At 39.7% G+C, this 23,358-nt stretch overlaps 1 protein-coding gene across 3 annotated transcripts in view; it reads left to right on the top strand.

Annotated features, from left to right (window-relative positions):
• Positions 1 to 23,358, top strand: part of JMY (junction mediating and regulatory protein, p53 cofactor) — a 97,898-nt gene that overhangs the window by 43,132 nt on the left and 31,408 nt on the right. For all 3 annotated transcript variants that reach the window (XM_055298013.2, XM_055298014.2, XM_063612816.1), the window contains exons 2-4: positions 6,765 to 6,938; positions 16,818 to 16,968; positions 17,828 to 17,997. In XM_055298013.2, coding sequence (XP_055153988.1) covers positions 6,765 to 6,938; positions 16,818 to 16,968; positions 17,828 to 17,997 — 495 coding nt within the window. The remainder of the gene's footprint in view (positions 1 to 6,764; positions 6,939 to 16,817; positions 16,969 to 17,827; positions 17,998 to 23,358) is intronic.

Below are 23,358 nucleotides of genomic sequence, written 5' to 3' on the forward strand. Positions count from 1 at the left end.
TCTGGAAGAGATTTGAGAGAACTGGTATAATTTCTTTCTTAAATATCTGGTAGAATTCACCTATGAACCTATCTGGGCCTAATGCATTCTGTTTTGGAAGGGTATTAGTTATTGATTCAATCGCTTGCATGGATATAGGTCTGTTCAGATTACTTGTTGTTTCTACTGAATTTTTTTGTACATTTGTGTCTCATTTTCTTTTACTCACCATTATACTAACAAGGATTTTGTGACTGAGGAGTGTTAAAATCACCAACTCTTTGAACTTTCTTCCTTTTTAAAAATTCTTTCCATTATAACTTAATGTACTTTGAAGTTCTATTATTAGGTATGTACACATATGATTGTCGTGTCTTCCTGATGAATTGACTCTTTCGTGTTTATAAAATGTTCTGGGCTAGGCGCAGTGGCTCACGCCTGTAATCCTAAGTGCTTTGGGAGGCCGAGGCAGGCGGATTGTCCGAGCTCAGGAGTTCAAGACCACCCAGGGGGCAACATGGTGAAACTCTGTCTCTACTAAAATACAAAAAAATTAGCCAGGCTTGGTGGTGCACACCTGTAATCCCAGCTACTTGGGAGGCTGAGGCAGGAGAATTGCTTGAACCTGGGAGTTGGAGGTTGCAGTGAGCTGAGATCACACCACTGCACTCCAGCCTGTGTCATAGAGTGAGACTCTGTCTTAAAAAAAAAAAAAAAAAAAAAAAAGAAGTTCTGCATTATCTCCAGTAATACTCTATATCTTACAGTCTACTCTTTGGTATTAATATAGTCCCTCCAGCCTTCTTATGCTTTACTGTTTGCCTTCAACTTGTGTCTTTGTTTTCGATATTTATCTCTTCTAGACAACATTTAATTGTGGCTTCCTTTTTTATCCATTCCAGCCACTCTACCTTTAAGTTAAAGAGTTTAGTCCATTTATATTTCATATAATTCTTGACAAGGTTGGATTTAGGTCTATTTGTTTTCTGTTTATATCTTCTGTTTTGGTTTCCTTTTTTTTTTTTTTCTTTTCTTTTCTTTTTTTTGACATAGAGGTATGTATATGAAAATAGCCTGTAGTTTTTACTTCTTTTTTCTCCTCTTCTTTTCCTGATTTCTTCTGGGTTAATTTAATAACTTGAATATATTGGGGCTGATAGCATACCTTCTTAAATTATTATTATTTTAGTGGTTGCCATAGGAATTAAACCATACTTGGAGTTGATATTGTACCACTTCATCTCTTTTTAAGAGACAGGGCTTTGCTCTTTCTCCCAGGTTAGAGCGCAGTGGCTCAGTCATAGGTCACTGCAGCCTCAAACTCGTGAGTTCAAGTGATTCTCGTGCCTCAGCTCCCCGAGTAGCTGGGATTGCAGGTGTGTGCCGCCACGCTTGGCTAATTTTTGTATTTCTAGTAGTGAGACAGGGTTTTGCCATGTTGGCCAGGCTGGTCTCAAACTCCCAACCTCAAGTGATCTACCTGCTTCGGCCTCCCAAAGTGCTTGGATTAACAGGCATGAGCCACTGCACCGAGCCCATCTTATACTTAAGAACCCATATGTTTCTGTATAGATTCATCTCTAACACTGTTCTTTCTACTGTAGTTTTCATATTTATTATAGTCAGATACATTATAAACTTCAGTACAGTATTATGATTTTTGCTTTGAACACTCCTGTGTATTTTATAGAAATTAAGAGGAAAAATAGTCTATTTTCCTACTTATATCATTTCCAGTAATCTTTATTCCTTTATGAAAATCTAAGTTTCCATCTTTATCATTTTCCTTCAATCTGAACACATTTTAAAGAACATTTCTTATGGTGTCCATCTGCTGGTGATGAGTTCTCTTTTAATTTAACTGTTTATTTTTTCTTTGTTCAGGAAGGATATATTTTCTTGGAAATGGAATTCTGGGTTGACAGATGTTTTGTGTTTTGTTTTTTTCCTCGTCTGTTCTCTGTTGTTTCTAGTTTGAAGTCAGCATTCATAGGTGTACTTGTTCCTCCTGTTATTTTTCTTTGGCTATTTTTAGGAATTTCTCTTTTATTTTTGATTTCTAGTAGTTTGACTATAAAACCTACTTGTGGGTAACTGCATTTATCTGCTTGGAGCTATTAGAGCTTCTTGCATACGTAGATTTATGTCTTTCACCAAATTTGGGATTTTTCTTGTAATATTTTGTTCTGAATCATTTTCTCTTCTCCTCTGGAACTTCAGTTCAATATATGTTAAGACCTTTTGGCCAGGTACAATGTCTTACACCTGTAATCCTAACACTTTGGGTGGCTGAGGCACTGGGATTGCTTGAATCCAAGAGTTCGAGACCAGCCTGGGCAATATAGTGAGAGCTCATCTCGGGTTGTGGGGGAGGACCTTTTAATATTGCCCCATGAGTCCCTGAGGCTTTCTTTTTTTTTTTTTTTTTTCTTTTCTCTTTTTGAGATGGAGTCTCACTCTTTCGCCCAACCTGGAGTGCAATGGCGCTATCTCAGCTCACTGCAACCTCCGCCTCCCGGGTTCATGCCATTCTCCTTCCTCAGCCTCCCAAGTAGCTGGGACTACAGGTGCCCGCCACCACGCCTGGCTAATTTTTGTATTTTTAGTAGAGATGGGGTTTCACTGTGTTAACCAGGATGGTCTCCATCTCCTGACCTCGTGATCTGCCCGCCTTGACCTCCCTAAGTGCTGGGATTACAGGCGTGAGCCGCCACGCCCAGCACTTTCTTTTTTTTCTATAAGTTTGGATAATTTATCTTTATTTATCTTCAAGTTCATTGACTTATTAGAACCATACTCTATACCCATTCAGCGAATTTTCTATTCTAGAATTAGTTTCTATTTTTTGAGATTTCCTGTTTATTCTTGAGTGATTTCTTTTATGTCCAATTAGCATTAGAATAGCTGCTTTGAAATATTTGTCTGTTAAATCCATATCTGTTTCATCTCATGATTGGTCTTCATTGATTGCTTTTTTTAAAAAATAGTTGTTTTTTTAAATTGAGACAGAGTTGCTGTGTCACCCAGGCTGTAGTGCAGTGGCACGATCTCAGCTCATTGCAACCTCTGCCTCCTGGGTTCAAGTGATTCTCCTGCTTCAGCCTCCCAAGTAGCTGGGACTATAGGTGTGCTCCTCCACACCTGGCTAATTTTTGTATTTTTAGTAGACACTGTTTCACCATGTTGCCAGAGCTGGTCTCGAACTCCTGACCTCAAGTGATCTCCCTGCCTTTGCCTCCCAAAGTGCTGGGATTATAGGCTTGATCCACCGCACCTGCCCCATTGATTGCTTTTTGATGACTGAGTTTTGTTTTCCTATTTCTTTGTAGGTCTTTTAATCTTGGATTGTATAATAGACATTGTGAATGATAAATTGTAGAGCCTCTGGATTCTGTTATGTTCCCTCAGAGTGTTGATTTTTACAGTCTTGTTTTCAGCAGTCAAGTTGATTGGATTCAGATGTCAAACTCTGACTCCTTTACAGAAGGCAGCAGATGAAATATTTATTGTTTTGTTTTATCTGGATTGTTTAGTACCTGTCCTGTGCATGTATAGTTCCAGTGATCAGCCAGAAATTTGAGTAGAGTTTATATATGAATTTGGAGTTTCTTCTTCTTAGGCTGTCTCCCTTTCATCATTGTCCTCTGGCTTTCTAGCTGCTGTGGTTGTCCTGAACTCTGTCCTCAGATTCTTCAAGCCAACAAGACTGTGGGTTTCTGAGGTTTTTTGTTTTGTTTTTTGTTTTTGTTTTTTGTTTTTTTGAGATGGAGTCTTGCTCTGTTGCCCAGGCTGGAGTGCAGTGGTGCGATCTCAGCTCACTGAAAGCTCTGCCTCCCAGGTTCGTGCCATCCTCCTGCCTCAGCCTCCCGAGTAGCTGGGACTACAGGTGCCCACCACCACGCCTGGCTAATTTTTTTGTATTTTTAGTAGAGACGGGGTTTCACCATGTTAGCCAGGATGGTGTCGATCTCCTGACCTCATGATCCGCCCATCTTGGCCTCCCAAAGTGCTGGGATTACAGGCGTGAGCCACCGTGCCTGGCAAGGGTTTCTGAGTTTTTAGTCGTACCTCTCCCCTTCTTTTGGCATCCACTGGGGCACACTGTCAGGCTGAAAGGCATGAATAAACTGCCTAGAGCCCTCCCTGCTTCCAAGGTATTATTGATGTCCCTTCCATTTTATAGCTATTTTGGTCACTCTGTAGTGCCTACAGGCAGTTGTTTTGTGATATTTTGCCCCACGGTTTGTTGTTGTTATCAGTGGCAAAAGTTGGTCTGATAGAACTGCTCAGCTAATACTAGAGAAGTCGAAATTCTCCATATTAGTTTTAACAGTAGCCTTAAAAAAACAGAATGATAGCTAATATTTGTTTGGCACTTTTTTTGTTATAAAAGCACTTTAATGTAGATTGTCTGATTTATCGTGATTGTTAATAATACACTGCTGCTACATGTTGTGCCAAAAATATGAACAGGAAATGAGTCTGAAGTCTCAATTCAGCATGATTACACATATGAAATGATATGACAACTAAAATGAAAATAAGTGGGGAGAAAGATAGTAGTGGAAACTATGGGTATGAAAATGAATAGAAGAATTTTGTGCCTTTGGGGAGATGATATTGCCAGCAGGTAAATTGAGTCCGTGTATTCATATGTAAATTACTGTCTTCTGTATTAGTTCTTTTCATTTGTTATTTTTACGTATTTACTTGCCTTTTGAGATGGAGTCTCACTCTGTCACCCAGGCTGGAGTGCAATGGTGCAATCTTGGCTCACTGCAACCTCTGCCTACCCGGTTCAAGTGATTCTCCTGCCTCAGCCTCCCAAGGAGCTGGGATTATGGGTGTGTGCCACCGTGCCTGGCTGATTTTTGTAATTTTAGTAGAGGTGGGGTTTCACCATGTTGGCCAAGACTGCTCTCAAACTCCTGACCTTAAGTGATCTGCCTGCCTCGGCCTCCCAAAGTGGTGGGAGTACAGGCATGAGCCACTGTGCCTGGCCGCTTTTTGTTTTGTTTGTTCTTTTTTTTGAGACAAGGTCTTGCTTCATCACCTAGGCTGCAGCTGTGTGGCACAATCACGGCTCACTGCAGACCCGTCCTCCTGGGCTCAGTTCTCATGCCTCAGCCTCCCATAGCTGGGACTACCAGCTAATTTTTACATTTTTTCTCCCAAGAAATCTTTCCTAAGATTAAATTACTGTTTTTTTCAGATGAGTCTCACTCTATTGCCAGGCTGGAGTTCAGTGGCGCGATCTCGGCTCACTGCAACCTCTGCCTCCTGGGTTCAATTGATTCTCCTGCCTCAGCCTCCCGAGTAGCTGGGACTACAGGTGCACGCCACTACACCCAGCTAATTTTTGTATTTTTAGTAGAGACGGGGTTTCACCATGTTGGCCAGGATCGTTTCGATTACTGGACCTTGTGATCCACCCATCACGGCCTCCCAAAGTGCTGGGATTACAGGCTTGAGCCACCACGCCTAGCCAATTATTGTTTTTATACATACAAGGTCTCACTACATTGCCCAGGCCCACCTCAAACTCTTGGCCTCAAGCAATCCTTTTACCTTGGCCTTCCAAAGTGTTGGGATTACAGGCATGAGCCACTGCACCTGGCCTCATTCTTTTATAAAACTTTTATTCGGCTGGGCACGATGGCTAATGCTTGTAATCCCAGCACTTTGGGAGGCCCAGGCGGGCGGATCACGAGGTCAGGAGATCGCAACCACGGTGAAACCCCGTCTCTACTAAAAATACAAAAAAATTAGCCGGGCGTGGTAGCGGGCGCCTGTAGTCCCAGCTACTCGGAGAGGCTGAGGCAGGAGAATGGCGTGAACCCGGGAGGCGGAGCTTGCAGTGAGCCGAGATTGCGCCACTGCACTCCAGCCTGGGTGACAGAGCGAGACTCCGTCTCAAAAAAAAAAAAAAAAAAAAAACCTTATAATTTTAATATTTATCACAGTTTGAAATTCTTTGTCTCTAAAAGAACCATTGGGAAAAGAATAATTTTTTATAAAATTTAAATTATTTAAAAATCGTTTCCTGTTTATTCACTACACTATAAGCTCTGAGCACCAGGACCATGTTTTTACATGTCCAGCTCCTAGGCCAGTGCCTGACATGATTTTGAAGGAGGTGACAGGTAGAAATTGAAGAAATTTATTGGAAATGTTCCAGATTTGGATGATTTTCATTCTAGTAGATAGTAGAAAAATTTTGGGGCTGGGTGCAGTGGCTCATGCCTGTAATCCTAGCACTTTGGGAGGCCGAGGCGGGTGGCTGTCTTGAGCCAAGGAGTTCAAGACCAGCCTGGGCAACATGGTGAGACTCCGTCTCTACACATACAAAAAAATAATAATACAAAAACTAGCCAGGTGTGGTGGTGTGCACCTGTAGTCCCAGCTACTTGGGAGGCTAATGCAGGAGAATCACTTCAGCCCAGGAGGTGGAGGTTGCAGCAAGCTGGGATTGCACCATTGCACTGCAGCCTGGGTGACAGGAGTGAAACCTTGTCTCAAAAAAAGAAAAAAGAAAATAAGAAATGGGAAGAGTTAAGGCTAAGCTCAATCCTTTGAGCCTCAAAAGAAATATTCAGGCAGTGTTCTTGAGTAGTGAGACACCTGAAGTATGGAGATAGTGATGAAAAGCAGTCAATGCTTTTTGTTCCCTCGTGCTTCTGTGTTTTAGGGTTCCGAGGTCCTGGCATGATAGGGAGAGTTCAAAGCAAGTATTTATAGGTTATTAGAACTGATTTTCTTAGTTGTGAAACTGTCTTGTTCCACAGCTCTTGGATAAGCACAAGAATATAGAGAGCATGGTGGAGCTTCTGGACTTGTATCAGATGGAGGATGAAGCCTACAGCAGCCTTGCAGAAGCTACAACCGAACTCTATCAGTATTTACTACAGCCATTCCGAGACATGAGAGAACTTGCCATGCTACGAAGACAGCAGATCAAGGTATTTTTTTATTAATCCTAACTAGTAGCCTGCCTGTTTCATAGTTCTTAGCCTGAAAGGCCATGTGTTATCCACAAGAGGAACTTAAAAAAAAAAAAAAAAAAAAAGAAGGTACCTGGTCCTATTTCTGCAAAGTTTCTTGTTTGGTAGATTAGAGTTGTAGCCTGAGTATCCATTCTAAAGCACCTCAAAAGGCAATTCTGCTGAGTAGCCAGAGTTGAGGATAGCCCAGAAAGTAATGTGTTCAAGTTAGCACAAAGTTGTAAATACATTGGGAAGATCCCTATTTTCTCCCTTTCCTGCACTTTCCTTCCTCCTCTAGTCGTGTCTCCTCTTTAATGTTTTGGAGACTGTGTAGTCTTAGACTTTATTACCAGAAATTTTGGGCAGGCTGAGCGTGGTGCCTCACACCTGTAGTCTCAACATTTTGGGATGCTGAGGCAAGAGGATCACTTGAGCTCTAAACTTGAGACCAGCCTGGGTAACACAGGGAGAACCCGTCTCTACAAAAAAAAAAAAAAAAAAAAAAAAATCAAACTAGCTGGATGTGGTGGTGCATGCCTATAGTCTCAGCTGCTCAGGAGGCTGAGGTAGGCGGAAGATTGCTTGAACCCAGGAGGTCAAGGCTGCAATGAGCCATGATTGTGCCACTGCACTCCAGCCTAGGCAACACCTTGTCTCCAAGAAGAAAAAAAAAAGTTTTGGGAACATTTCTTTTCTTTCTTTCTTTTTTTTTTTTTTTTTTTTTGAGATGGGATCTCACCATGTTGCCCAGGCTTGTCTCGAACTCCTGGGCTCAAGCGATTTGCCCACCTCGGCCTCCCGAAGTTCTGGGACTACAGGCGTGTGAGCCACCACGCCCAGCCAGTTTTGGGAACATTTCTTTTAGAAGAACTTGTTAGGAAAGTTTTAAGTTTTTAATGACAGAACTTTAAATACATGATATTTTTTATTAGTATGTGACGAAGTATATTACAAAAAATTTTTTTCGGCCAGGCATGGATCATGCTTGTAATCCCAGCACTTTGGGAGGACGAGGTAGGTGCATCACCTGAGGTCAGGAGTTCAAGACCAGCCTAGTCAGCATGGTGAAACCCTATCTCTACTAAAAATACAAAAATTAGCTGAGCATGGTAGTGCATGCCTGTAATCCCAGCTACTCGGAGGGCTGAGGCAGGAAAATCACTTTAACCTGGGAGGTGGAGGTTGCAGTGAGCCGAGATTGCACCACTGCACTCCAGCCTGGACAACACAGCAAGATTCCATCTCAAAAATAAAAATAATTTTTTTCCCCCACAACATGGGTGAAAAAGCATTTTTTGAGGCAAGCATTTAAGGGTTTGATTTTATAGCTGACCTTAAATGTTATGTGTAATTCACATATAAATGTTGCTGAACTAGAACATTAAAATTGTCTTTTTACATAATAGGTTAAGTTGGAATATCATTATGTAAGATTATTTGAGAAAATTAGCAATTACTTTGAGAACATTATGCCTGGGGACAGGGATGAGTATATTGAAAATGTATGAGAAAGTAAGGTGGTCTGTGTGTCTTATTTTGTCTTTACTAATGTATCAGGGTGGAGAGTAGGACAGTCACACAACTTAGACATACTCCTTTATCAATACTTTTGAAAAACACTGTGCTGTCAGCTTTCCGGGGGGGTGGGGTTTGTTTTGATCAGTCAGTTTTGTCATAAATTTGGCATTTGGGTTAAAACGGCAACATGGAACAAATAATTTTTAGATGTTGGAAATTCCTGTTTTTTTGTTTTGTTTTTGAGACGGTGTCTTTGTCACCCAGGCTGGAATACAGTGGCATGATCTCAGCTCACTGAAGTCTTGACGTCCTGGGTTCAAGCAGTCTTCTCACCTCAGCCCCACAAGTAGCCGGGACTATGGGTGCATGCCACCACGCCCAGCTGTTTTTTGTCGTAGTTTTTGTAGAGATGGAGGTCTCCCTCTGTTGCCCAGGCTGGTCTCGAACTCTTGAACTCAAGCAGTCTGCCCACCTTGGCTGCCCAAAGTGCTGGGATTATACGCATGAGCCACTGCCCAGCCTGGAAATTCCTGTTTCTTTAAATGAATCATAGATGTTTGTCTGCTAAGAACTTGACTAGAAAGCCAGGAATAAACTGGACGACTTGGATACCCACCTACTTTAGACTGCTGCATTGTTTAGCAGACATAATCTCTATAGCACAGCACTGACTATCCGGAATCTGTACACATTCTTCTATATAATTATATCATGATTTGTATTGGGTATTAATATTAGCAAATTGGTTGACCCTACTTGTCAGCCTGTATTGTCCACTAGCATCACTTAACTGCTACACTTCTCCTGGGAAGTAGAATGTAGGTGAAGAGGAACAGAAAACATACTTTGAAAATTTGTGTCTTTTCTGACAGTAAAAATTGTATTTCACTGCATTTCTTTTTCTAAGACATTGAGAAAATGCCCCATCAATCATGACTATTCTTTTATTCTTGATCCTACTTGTGAATTTGCAGATTTAAGTTTTTGTTAGTCAACAACTAGATTTAGTTAGCAGCTCATACATTGCATCAGATTGTGTTGTATTGCTTTTAAAAAGATCCGCTAATTTAATTATCGCACAACCTTGTAAGTTGGGTACTCTTATTATTTGTATTTTCCTACTTCATAGATAAGAAAACTAATATTGGGGTAATTATGTACTTGTTCACAGCTAATTTGTGACTGGTAGAACTGACACAGTACTCAAATCAGGCATTTCTGATTCCAAAGATTTTTTTTTTAACTGCATTACTGGTTACTTGTTACTTTTAAGTTAAAAAATCTACTCAGATTTTTTAAATCTGGAGGAGCTAAAAAAAAAACGATTATAATTGATTCGCAAAGTAATTGTGTTAAGTATTACTGAGATGTGTTAGTAATAGAGAAAAAGAAAATAATTTATTTTTATTTATTTATTTTTTTGAGCCGGTTTGTTGCCCAGGCTGGAGTGCAGTGGCGTGATTTTGGCTCACTGCAAACTCCACCTCCCAGGTTTGCGCCATTCTCCTGCCTCAGCCTCCTGAGTAGCTGGAACTACAGGCTCCCGCCACCGCGCCCAGCTAATTTTTTGTATTTTTAGTAGAGACAGGGTTTCACCGTGTTAGCCAGGATGGTCTTGATCTCCTGACCTCGTGATCCGCCCACCTCGGCCTCCCAAAGTGCTGGGATTACAGGCGTGAGCCAGTGTGCCTGGACAAGAAAATAATTTTTTTTTTTTTTACTTTTAAAACCTTTTTATTAAAAACTGAAACACAATCACACATTAGCCTAGGGCCTACCTAGGATCAGGATCATCGAGATGTCACTAGGCCAATCAAACAGATTTTTCAGCTCCAATATAATTTTATCAAACCCCCATTGTATATGTGTTTCATTGTTGACTGAAACATCATTACACAGCACGTGACTATAATAGAATAATTTTCAGCAATGCAAAGGAATGAACTGATAGACACAGCATGGGTAAATCTTAAAATCATGCTAAGTCAAAGAAGCTAAATACAAAAGAATACATAATGCATAAAGGGAGATGGACTTAAAAGGGGCACGAAGAATCTCTTGGAGTTGATGGAAATGGTCAGTATTTGATTAATGTTTCAGAGGTGTATACAGCTGTCAAAACTCATTGAGTTGACCACTCTAAATGGATTCACTTGGTTGTGTATAAATTAGGCCATAGTAAAATTGCTTACAGGAAATATGCTGAGAAAAAGACTTCTGACACAAAGAGCATAAACTTCCTGATACCTTTATTTGAAATTCTAGGCCAGGCGTGGTGGCTCATGCCTGTAATCCCAGCACTTTGGGAGGCCGAGGCGTGCGGATCACAAGGTCAGGAGATGGAGTCCATCCTGGCTAACATGGTGAAACCCTGTCTCTACTAAAAATACAAAAAAATTAGCCGGGCATGGTGGCGGTCACCTGTAGTCCCAGCTACTTGGGAGGCTGAGGCAGGAGAATGGCATGAACCTGGGGGGCGGAGCTTGCAGTGAGCTGAGATCATGCCACTGCATTCCAACCTGAGGGACAGAGCGAGACACCGTCTCAAAAAATAAAAATAAAAGAAATTCTAGAAATGATGATTTTGATCTGTACTAACAGAAAGCTAAATAATTGTTGCCTTGGGTGGCTTAGGGGAAATTGACAAGGAGCAGGCACCACAGACTTCTTTGGAGTGATTCTTTTTTTTTTTTTTTTTTTTTTTTTTTTTTTTTTTGAGACGGAGTCTTGGTCTGTCGCCCAGGCTGGAGTGCAGTGGCATGACCTCGGCTCACTGCAAGCTCCATCTCCCGGGTTCACGCCATTCTTCTGCCTCAGCCTCTCCGAGTAGCTGGGACTACAGGCGCCCGCCACTACGCCTGGCTAATTTTTTTGTATTTTTTTAGTAGAGATGGGATTTCACCGTGGTCTCGATCTCCTGACCTCGTGATCTGCCTGCCTTGGCCTCCCAAAGTGCTGGGATTACAAGGGTGAGCCACTGCGCCCGGCCGTGATTCTTTAAATCTAGATTTTAATGGTAAAAATGAATGTATACATTTGTCAAAATCAATCACAATTTACACTCAAAATGTTGCTTTTGTATGCAAGTTATATCTCAATAAAGGTGATTTTTTAAAAAAAGTTAAATGTGAAGAATGCACACACTTACATAAGAAGCACACACAATGGGGTGATCAGTGCCTAAAGATATATGTAAAAAGAGGGACTATCTAGTGCTTCACTATTGAAGAATGAATAAGAATTTTCAGTAGGAAGTAGGTACGTTACAATCTCTGTCAGAGATTGGAATAGAGAATATTCCTGATGAAGAGATATACAAAGAGGAATGGTTTAGTGCTTATACTTAGTGCTTGTGCTTTAACCAGGTAATGTGGTATTGGCACTAACTTAATTGAATCTTCACACCAATCCAGCACCATTGATGGTTGCCAGAAAGTAGCGTGGTTGGGATTGAACACGTGTTTGATAGCAAAACCTGCTGTTATCCACACGGTGTGAATTGTTTGGTATGCTTTTAGTCTAAGGATTTATAGAAGATGAGAAGAAAGATGGTTGGAATGTTATTATATTCTGTGGACAGTTGTGTCTGTTGGGTTCTAATCAAAATATCAAACCGGTTATTTCAACAGAATAATAATAATAATAATAATAATTAATATATAATAATAATAATTATTATTATTATTATTATTATTTTGAGACGGAGTTTCACTCTTGTTGCCCAGGCTGGAGTGCAATGGTGCAATCTCACCGCAACCTCTGCTTCCCGGGTTCAAGCAATTCTCCTGCCTCAGCCTCCCAGAGTAGCTGGGATTACAGGCATGCGCCACAATGCCTAGCTAATTTTGTATTTTTTAGTAGAGAGGGGGTTTCTCCATGTTGGTCAGGGTGGTCTTGAACTCTCGACCTCAGGTGATCCACCCGCCTCTGCCTCCCAAAGTGCTGGGATTACAGGTGTGAGCCACTGCACCCAGCCGTCAACAGAGAGAATTTAATATAAAGAATTTGTTAACTAGGTATAAAGTTGTTAACCAAATAATTGACCTTTTCTCTTTAAGAAGAGCTTGATTTCCAATGGTTTCATTAACCTAGGTATTAAAGTATGATAGGAAAGAGAACTTGGCATCCCAAATGTATAATGTATTTATATTTGTTTTTACATTTAATATTTATGATATTAACATAATATCTCACCTGTTAAGCATTAAGCAGCTCCTGCCTACCCAGCATTATTTTAGGCCAGGAAGTCTTTCTGAGATAGACACCTCTTTAGGGAGCTCACAGATTCTAAGTCTACTACATTGGGTCTCAAAAATGTGATCCCCTGACTAGTAGTATCAGTATAACTTGGAATCCTGTTAGAAATACAGATTCTTGGACTTCACCTCAGATCTTGTCTATTGAAACTCTAGGAATGGACCTCAGCAATCTTTGTTTTGATAAGCTTTGCAGGTGATTATGATACACACTTAAGTTTGAGAACCACTAGCCTAATGAAACAGGACTTGAACCAGCTTAGGGATTTCGCATACTGAACTGAAGGTTACAATTTTTCTGGGTCTGAGTTTTTCTGGGTCTTACCAGTTGACTGCAGTATTAAATCTACAAAACTTCAAAAGTCAGTTAAAAACAGCATTAAAAAGTGCAGAAAGCATGTTTGTGTTCTTTGTATTTGTAGCTATAAACACATTTTGAAGGTAAAGATATTAATCCAACAGCAAGGTACAAGTTACTTTCAAATGAAAGTAAAATGAAGTTGAAACTAGACGAACCTCTAGATTTTTAAATCCAGTGTCTTTAATGGTTCAGAGCCAGTTGGCCTATACTCATCATCTTGATCAACCATAAGCACTTCAAACAGATTGTCCAACTTGTTTTTAAATACTTCCTGAATGTAAATAAGCTAGAAACTGGAAGGCAGTTGAATTTCTTTCTGTTGTAGCCAGTCACCTCATTTTGCCAATTGTCTCCTAGTAAATTCTTGAATGTGCATTTCATTCTTATCCCAACCCCCAGGGCAAGTCTGTAGGTGCCTTTCTGTGAAATAGAAAACTGCACCCCCTGTCCCCCACCCGCCCACTGCCACTCACCCATCAGACAAATTAGGAAAGAGCCCTTTTTCATCAAGTGTACAAATACACATGGCCTGGCAAAGCATGGGCTGCATTTCAGTATCTACTCCACCCCCTCGGCCGGGTGCTATTTATTGTGCAGGGTGCAGTTTTTACCACTGTATGCATCCACTGCATGCACACTGTGAACCAGGTAGTGCCACCATTATACATTAAGATACTCATATCTCACCTGCGCTATACTTTCCTTTAGTTCACTTGAGTTTCGATTTCTCTTTTTTTTTAAAAAAAGCATAGTTTCTCACACTTGCCTTAGCTGTAAGAATCTCTCAACAATATTTGCTCTGAATATAAAAACCCATGAATAGATACTAAGCTAATCATGTCAGATCATTCAAGAGTCACCTTCAGGCAACTCCAGGGTCTGGAAAATTTGCATTGTGGGTGCTGTTACATTAGTATATTCACAGTTTTTTCCCCTCATCTTCTTCGTGATGGTACATTCACAGATTTATCTTGGCATTTGTTTTACCAAAGAATCTAAGGTGGATTTCCCCCCTACTGTGTTTCTTACATAAAAGCCAGTATCCAAGTGCTGTGCTTCATAATAATTCCATGCCAGGTAATTTGTATTTATAAACTAGTTTCACTGTCCTAGCTGACACACGCTTTTTTCCGTGTTAAAAAGTTTAGGCACTGTTTTCTTTCTAGCACTGAAATTGAAAACAGAGGTGTCATTGTTTTTAGCACATGATCCAGCTAACCAGTGCTGCACATCTTCAAATTTGCCAAGTTAGGAAAAGTACTTAGTACCCTTGTTTAATGTCTTAGGTACAATGAACTATTAAACAAGTTCCTTACCAGTTGGCTGCAACATTAAAGCTATGAAACTTCAAAAGTCAGTTAAAAGACAGCATTAAAAAGCATAGAAAGCATGTTTATGTTCTTTGTATTTGTAGCTGTACTCATAAAGGTAAAAACATTAATCCAACAACAAAGTACAAGTTACTTTCAAATAACTTTCCACAGGTTTAAAAAAAATTTTTTTTTCCTCTTCAAAAAGTCGCAATAGGCTGGGCGCAGTGGCTCACGCCTGTAATCCCAGCACTTCGGGAGGCCGAAGTGGGCAAATCACCTGAGGTCAGGAGTTCAAGACCAGCCTGGCCAACATCATGAAACCCCATCTCTACTAAAAATAAATTAGCCGGGTGTGGTGGCGTGCTCCTGTAATCCCAACTACTCAGGAAGCTGAGGCAGGAGACTTGCTTGAGACCGGGAGTTAGAGGTTGCAGTGAGCTGAGATTGCGCCACTGACTCCAGTGTGGGTGACAGAGCGAGACTCCATCTGAAAAAAAAAAAAAAACCATAATGCAAGTTTTATACTTTTCTTTCGATAAATGGTACGTGGACTTAACCATGCAAGTAAGAATGATTTTTGTATTAAGATTTTTGAATTCTGAACACTATTAAATTTCTGTTCCATAGTTGTGTCTGTTGAGAGCTAATCAGAAAAACTAGTTATTTCAACAGAGAGAATCTAATATAAAGAATTTGTTAATTAGGTATAAAGTTGTTAACCAGACAATTGAGAAGGCAAGAAAGTAACTCTAAGGTACCTCAGAGGAAGCAATTGTAAAAACAGCTACCACTTCTAGGGTTGGAGAAACAAAGAGAAGGGGTTGGAATTATTGAAACTGAAGCATAGAGGAGGAACCTCGTGGAGCTGACCTGAAAAAGAGGGCATTGCTTGCCTGGTGCTCAATGGAGAGACCTAGTTCTCAGAGGATTCAGTAGTGAGGGGTTGGTTTGTCTTGGGGGTTGTACTATGAGCCTAGGGTTGAAAAAACTGCAAATTAGATTCTGTTATTGCTTCAGAAAGGAACTGCTGATGCTGGGGTGAAATAAGGCTTGGGTGATGCTGATAGGAACAGCAACCAGTTGAAGTCAAGGGATGCAGATAGAAGCATATCTCCTCCCTCTTCCAAACTCTTCTATTGGCAAGGCTAAATGTGATTTGCACTCTCAAACCTAGCATCACAAGACAGAAGGATGAACTTGGAGATGAACAGACAAGAATGTACAGAGACTATGGGTTGTAGGCTGGGTGTGGTGGCTCACGCCTGTAATCCCAGCACTTTGGGAGGCTGTGGCAGTCGGATCATTTGAGGTCAGGAGTTCGAGACCAGGCTGGCCAACATGACAAAACCTCATCTATACTAAAAATACAAAAATTAGCCGAGTGTGGTGGTGGGCACCTGTAATCCCAGCTACTCAGGAGGCTGAGGCAGGAGAATCACTTGAACCTGGGAGGCGCGGAGGTTGCAGCAAGCCAAGATCGCACTACTGTACTCCAACCTGGACAACAAAGCGAGACTCCATCTCAAAAAGAAAAACAAAAAACAGGGAGAATATGGGTTGTATTATTTCTACCTTCAGAATTCATTACTAGCTTTTTAGTGGCTTAATTATACTTGATCAGTGTTTTTTTAAGTGTGTCATGGGTGGGTTAACATTTTGCCTGTTTTTTTTTTTTAATTTATCCTAATAAAGTTGTCATTGGCTTCATATATAACTTGCTGATAGCTATTTCACTATATATGGTAAAGCAAGATTGTATGTGTAAGTGGTCCATTGCAGTTCTTGATTGTACCTTTCTTCCATGTTAAAACATACCTATGTAGTGTTTTGAAATATACTTTTAATATTATCACTTCTTTAAATTTTGTTTTAGCATTCACCTGGTTCATTCCTGTCTATCCTTTGATTTTCAGCTATCTGAGCCACCGTGCCTGGCCTTCCTCTATTATTGTTATCTAAAGTCTTTTCAGTATGCATATAGGCTGGTTTTTATATTGTCATTGTGAAAATCCAGGTTTTCAATTGTTTTATATAGCGGCTGTTAAGGAAATAAACAATTTAAGTAATTTTTGGGGGGCATAAATAAGTCTTAACCAAAAAAGATATTTTATCATAGAGGAGGAAATAAATTCCTCATCAAGACACCTAAAAACAATCAGTCTTAACATATTGGTATATATCCTTTGCCTATGTATGGAGTGAGAGGGGGATGGAAGAAAGGGCAAAATGGGGAATAGGTTTCTATGTCAAATATCTTCAGTATTATTGTTAATTCACTTGTTTTGTAAACTAATAGCTTATCCTCTTGAGCAGGGAAGAACAAGTATTCTTTGTGGTATATAAACTTTAAATGTTTGAGGAATGAGTAGAAGAAAGACTTCTTAATTTTTTCTGTTTCTCTCTGAAGATTTCCATGGAGAACGATTATCTGGGACCTCGAAGAATTGAGAGTCTACAAAAAGAAGATGCTGATTGGCAGCGGAAAGCTCACATGGCTGTACTGTCTATTCAAGATCTTACTGTCAAGTACTTTGAAATAACAGCTAAAGCTCAAAAAGGTAGGTTTCTCAGTAAATTTATCCTTTACGTATTTTTGGAAATGAGTGGTTAAGTATTTTATATTCAGAAAAATTACATAGAAAAGTATATGAAGATCACTCATAATCCCAGCAGTTAGAGAAAACCACTATTAGCAAATTAAGGCACGTCCTATCAGTCTTTTCATAGATACGTATATTTAAATATATATAATTTAAATATGAATAGTAAATAATTGTGTTTCTACTAACATACTGAGAAAAAAAGCATAAAACCTCACAGAATTAATGCTTTCCTCAAAACTTTGAAAGTTAATAACACTGGACATGTGAGAGTATTTTTAAAGTTTCTGAAAGCTAATTTTACAAGTGTTTTAACTGCAGAACGTTATTTCTGAGGACAGATTGAAGACATTAGAATCTAAGATAGTCTCAAATTATGTTTTAGAAATGTTGGCCGGGCACGGTGGCTCACGCCTGTAATTCTAGCACTTTGGGAGGCCAAGGTGGGTGGATCACGAGGTCAAGAGTTCAAGACCAGCCTGGCCAAGATGGTGAAACCCCATCTCTACTAAAAATACAAAAATTAGCCGGGCATGGTGGTGGGTGCCTGTAATCCCAGCTACTCGGGAGGCTGAGGCAGAGAATTGCTTGAACCCGGGAGGCGGAGGTTGCAGAGAGCTGAGATCGTGCCAGTGCACTCCAGCCTGGGCAACAGAGTGAGACTCCATCTCAAAAAAGAAAAAAAGAAAAAAGTTATAAGCAGTTTATCATGACAGCAGGATTTATTTCTCTTTGTGTGGTCAGTGAAATCTTTTTCAAATGCTTTAGTATTAAGTTGTTATTTGTCTTAATTTCTCTTTAAAAAAATTATTAATAGCTGTGTATGATCGAATGCGAGCTGATCAGAAGAAATTTGGTAAAGCCTCATGGGCAGCGGCTGCTGAACGGATGGAAAAACTCCAGTATGCAGTTTCTAAGGAAACTTTGCAGATGATGAGAGCTAAAGAGATATGCTTGGAACAGCGGAAACATGCGCTAAAGGAAGAGGTAACAAAAATCATCAGAAAAATCAGAAAAAGTTACAGTTTGTCATTTTAATCTTTGTACAAGACATTTTTTTGATTCCATAGGCAGTAATTTTATGCCGTCTCCATGAGATGAAAACACTTACAATAGGTCCTGTGACTTAAGTTGTCATTAGAAGAGTTAGACGTAGCATATTTCACAGCATCACAGTGTGATGGTTGGCAGCACTGCACTGTTGATCAGAGGGGCTAGCATCAGAATTTATTAGTTGCTGTAAAGTTTTTTATACTGTAAAAACGTAAAGCTTTCCAGCAATTATTAAGAAAGTTTCACTGACCAGAGAAATTCAGTAAAATTTCTAAGGCAGTGGCATTTTGTTAGGATTGATTATATAATGCTTTTATACCATTACATTTTGGAACTTCCCATTTTATTCCTACTGGTACACACTGGTCTCCCCCATCTCCCACCTCCTCTGTACCCCCTACAGTCACTGTCTATCCTTTTTTACTATTGATTTAGGTATAAATATTCATACCCATTTTGTGGGTTGCCCTCATTGGCTTGAAAACACTGAGTACATATTTATTAAAGTAGCACATTTTAGTTGCTAGAGAAGAACAAATCATCATCTCTGCTTTAGTTACACGAATACAGCATTATGTAAAATATGTATTTTTTTTTTGGCTTAGGTTGTACAGCAAGATGGTTCTCATTGACATTTTTGAAGTGCTTATGCTCATATACACTTGTTTAAACAATAGTATATGAAGTAACATAGCTATAAGGTATCATACCTGTGATCTAGAAATCTTTTTGTTGATGGATTTTTATCATTATTTCATTTCCCCTTATTTTTATTTGCTGGTTATCAGAAGGTAAAATTGGAACTTGGCTTATCCAGGAAATTGTTCACACTTTCCCCATCTCATGTTCCCCTGAGGCATTTCTACTGTAATATCCTTTTCTAATTAGCTCGTTCCCCTCATGTTACTGACACTCTGGAGTTGTCTTAAATTCTAGAACTTTTAAACTTAAGTCCCTCTTTTTGCTTGAAATAGAGTACCACCTTTATCTTCATCTTTGTTGTTGTTGAAACAGTGTCTTATTCTGTCACCCAGGCTGGAGTGAGATCACAACTCACTGCAGCCCTGACCTCTTGGGGTTCAAGCAGTCCTCCTACCTCAGGCTCCTGAGTAGCAGGCACGCACCCCACCACACCTTGCAAATTTTTATTTAATTTTTTTTTTTTTTTTTTTGTTTTTGAGACGGAGTCTCGCTCTGTCGCCCAGGCTGGAGTGCAGTGGCGCGATCTCGGCTCACTGCAAGCTCCGCCTCCCGGGTTCACGCCATTCTCCTGCCTCAGCCTCTCCGAGTAGCTGGGACTACAGGCGCCCGCCACCACGCCCGGCTAATTTTTTGTATTTTTAGTAGAGACGGGGTTTCACCGTGGTCTCGATCTCCTGACCTCGTGATCCGCCCGCCTCGGCCTCCCAAAGTGCTGGGATTACAAGCGTGAGCCACCGCGCCCAGCCAAATTTTTATTTATTTACTTATTTTTTGTAGAGACGAGGTCTCCCTATATTGCCCAGGCTCATCTTGAACTCCTGGGCTCAAGCAATCCTTCTGCATCTGTCTCCCAAAGTGCTGGAGTTACAGGTCCATGCTCAGCCCGTCTTCATTATATTATCCAGCATTATCGTTCTAACCTGGCTAACACTGAGTTATTCTGTCAGTGGACAGCTGCCTAAGAGAGCAGGGGAGGGTAAGATTTCTGACTGTTCTTACTGTAGTTGGTCTAGGGTAGTAGAGGAAAAACGAGCATGAAATGGGTCCTGAGAGTTTGAGATGATTATCTTGGGAAGTGGGGGGGTCCTATTCCCTGGGGTTGTCCCGTTAATGTAATAGTCTGGATTGTATTTGAATTCTTCACAGTATTTGTTAAAACTGCCAGCTAGTCATTCTTGCCAGGTTTATGCTTGTTTTGTATATAATTTAGATAGGTATTGTGCTTTGTAGCTATGTGTGGTGATGTACTGTACCAATTTTATCAGCATTAATTTAACATGCCCACATTACTCATGAGAGAGTAAATGTGAATTATTAAGCCCATTCCAGAACAGTGCTTTGCCAGTAAAGATTTTGCAAAACAGTACTACCCTGTGATTTGTCCCCATAGGTTATTTTTAAAACAAAGTTCTTCTTGATGTGACAAAATTAAGACAACCCTAAAAATGAAAATGTTTTTAATTAAATTTAATTTAAAAATTAAATGTAAAATATTTAAGAATATTTGCCACGAGCGTAATACCGTACTTGAAATAAATGTTCTGAATTAACACTGAAATATTAAATATTACCTAAGCAGGCAAAATGCTGTTTGACTTGAAAGAATTAACTGCTCTTAGGAGTAGATACTGTTCCTTTTAATTTATACCCCCTTTAATTTTTTAACTTTTTTTTTTTAATTAATTTAGTTAGTTAAAATAGAGACAGAGTCTTGCTGTGTTGCCTAGGCTGTTCTCTAACTCATGACCTCAAGAGACCCCTCATGTCATGGACTCCCAGAGTTCTGAGATTATAGGTGTGAGCCCCCACGTCTGGTGCTGAGTCTTAATTATAATCATTCTTATCCCTTTTAGGTCATTCTTGCCCCTTTAAGAATATGAGAACCCTGTACTCAGAGTAATGTACATATATATGCAATTTTGCACACAATTTTAGTAGGTTCTCAAATCATCTGTATCTGAGCCTCTTATTTCAGAATGACTGCCCGTGTTCTGATTTCCTCATCAAAACTGCTGAAAATACTGTGTTTTTAGCCCAATACCTGTGAAAGAATCCTTTGTGAGTTTAACTAGTTGTAGCTACTTTATTCTACTCTTTCAATAGTATACTCCCCATCTAGATTTGGAAATAATAGCATAATCTGACCATGCAAGTAAGTCTTTATTTTCAGTTCTATATTATTAATCCAGGTTATCAGATATAGCTTATGTTTTTCATTTTAAACTATTGGACAAGATTAAAATACATATAACCACACAGGATTAGGAGTAGAATATATACTAGAAGTGTTATTAAAATAAGGATTAACGTTGAAATAAGGAGATTTTCTATATAGTTATTAATTGAAATAGATGATAAAATTAAAATGCCATCATGAGGTTGGGCATGATGGCTCACGCCTCTAATCTCAGCACTTTGGGAGGCTGAGGCGGGTAGATCACCTGAGGTCAGGAGTTCGAGACCAGCCTGACCAATACGGCAAAACCCTGTCTCTACTAAAAATACAAAAAATTAGCCAGGCGGGTGGTGTGCTCCTGTAGTCCCAGCTACTCTGGAGGCTGAGGCAGGAGAATCGCTTGAACCCGGGAGGCAGAGGCTGCAGTGAGCCGAGATTGTGCCACTGCACTCCAACAGCCTGAGTGACAGAGTGAGACTCCGTCTCAAATAAAATAAAATAAAACAAAATAAAATGCCATCATGAAACAAATCGTGAAACATCTGAATTAAATTGTAGACTTCTATTTTCTGGTTAACCAGGATTAACCAGAAAACCCGTTAGATTCCAATTCGTGTGGCTGAAAGGCTTTAAAAAGCGTATCAGGGCCAGGTGCGGTGGCTCATGCCTGTAATCCTAGCACTTTGGGAGGCCAAGGCGGGCGGATCACCTGAAGTCAGGAGTTCGAGACCAGCCTGGCCAAGATGATGAAATTCTGTCTCCACTAAAAATACCAAAAATTAGCCAGATGTGGTGGTGAGCACCTATAATCCCAGCTACTCGGGAGGCTGAAGCAGGAGAATAGCTTGAACCCAGGAGGCACAGGTTGCAGTGAGTCAAGATGATGCCACTGCACTCAAGCCTGTGCAACAAGAGTGAAACTCTGTCTCAAAAAAAAAAAAAAAAAAAAAGTATATCAGTGTGCTTTCTTTCCCTGGCAGAGGATTTTAACAATTCCCCATCTATTTATAATTCCTTGATAATTTCTATGAACGTACATAATCTACTAGAATATTGAGCTGAATACATACTAGTCTTGAAGATTAGCTGCTTATTTTTGTCTTTCTCCTACAAGCATGTAGGAGAAAGACATTTCTTTCTTAATAATCTTAATTAATTATGATTAATTAAGGTTATATTCCCCTCTTTCAGTTTTAATTTGTCAAGTATTTATTGAGCATTGATTATATACCATGGTGGATATGAGCTTAGGATTTGGACAGTGCTGTCCAGCAGAATGCCCTGTAATCATGGAAATGTTCTATGTTTACCCTCTCCAGTAGGGTAGTTTTCAGCCATATGTGGCTAATGAGTTTTTGAAATGAGGCTTATGCAACAGAGGAACAGCATTTTAAATTAAATTTAAATAACCACATGTGGCTTTTGGCTACCTTACTGAACAGGGCACCTCTATAGATCTCAATTCTGCAAACTTAACTCCTTAGGAAAGCTTCAGTGAGTTCCTTAACCTGTCTTTGAAATGTAAATATTATATACCTTCTGGGATGTTATGATTTCATGAGTTAATGCATATAAAGCATTTGCTATAGCACTTGACATAGAGTAAGACCTGGATAAATATTAGTGATTATTACTCTAATTGTATGTTATGTTTTGTGCCAGTATCCCAGAAGGGAATACTGAGAAGAAAAAGATACATAATTTCCATGCTTAAGATGTTTACTTGCCTCAACCAACATTTCAGGGTTCACAAAGCATGCCGTTGACTAGGTGATATGGCATTTTGTATGGGCCTTGCCAGAAAGTTCCAATAGTAAGAAGCTGTGATGTGGTAGACACAGCCTGAGTCTGAGCTGAGGTGGGGTTTCTGAGGTCCTTGTCCAGGCAAGGAGATTGGTTTTTAGTTTTCATTTTATTTGTCAATATGTAGATTATTCCATAGGTGCACACTATATATTTCAAAGAGTCTAAATACAAAAAGGTAGGTTCCACTGTAAAGGCCTTAGTTTATATTAAATTCTGTTTTCACCATATAAATTCTGTTTTGGCAGCAGTTAAAGTTTAAAATGTTGTAGTCCCTGTCCTTAGTGCCTTTATGTATATTATCTTGTTAAATTCTCAAACATAACCTTTTATGCTATAAGCCCAAAACCATTATCTGAATTCCCTGAAGACAGATATATTTCAGAATCCCAGGTTTTTTTTAGATTTTAGAAAGGTAAGATAGAGCATATAACTTCAGACAAGTGTTATTAGTCTACTAATGAAACACATGGTCACATTAAATGGAATAACTAAGGATTAAAAATAGTTTATGAAAAATTCAGATCACATTTTTCCACAAATGGATTGTGAGATTTGGTCTGACATTAAATTATGGGAATTTTCAGTTTTCCAGGATTTCTGACATGTGGAAT

This window comes from Symphalangus syndactylus, chromosome 11, assembly GCF_028878055.3.
Source record: "Symphalangus syndactylus isolate Jambi chromosome 11, NHGRI_mSymSyn1-v2.1_pri, whole genome shotgun sequence".
Classification (NCBI taxonomy): Eukaryota; Metazoa; Chordata; class Mammalia; order Primates; family Hylobatidae; genus Symphalangus; species Symphalangus syndactylus.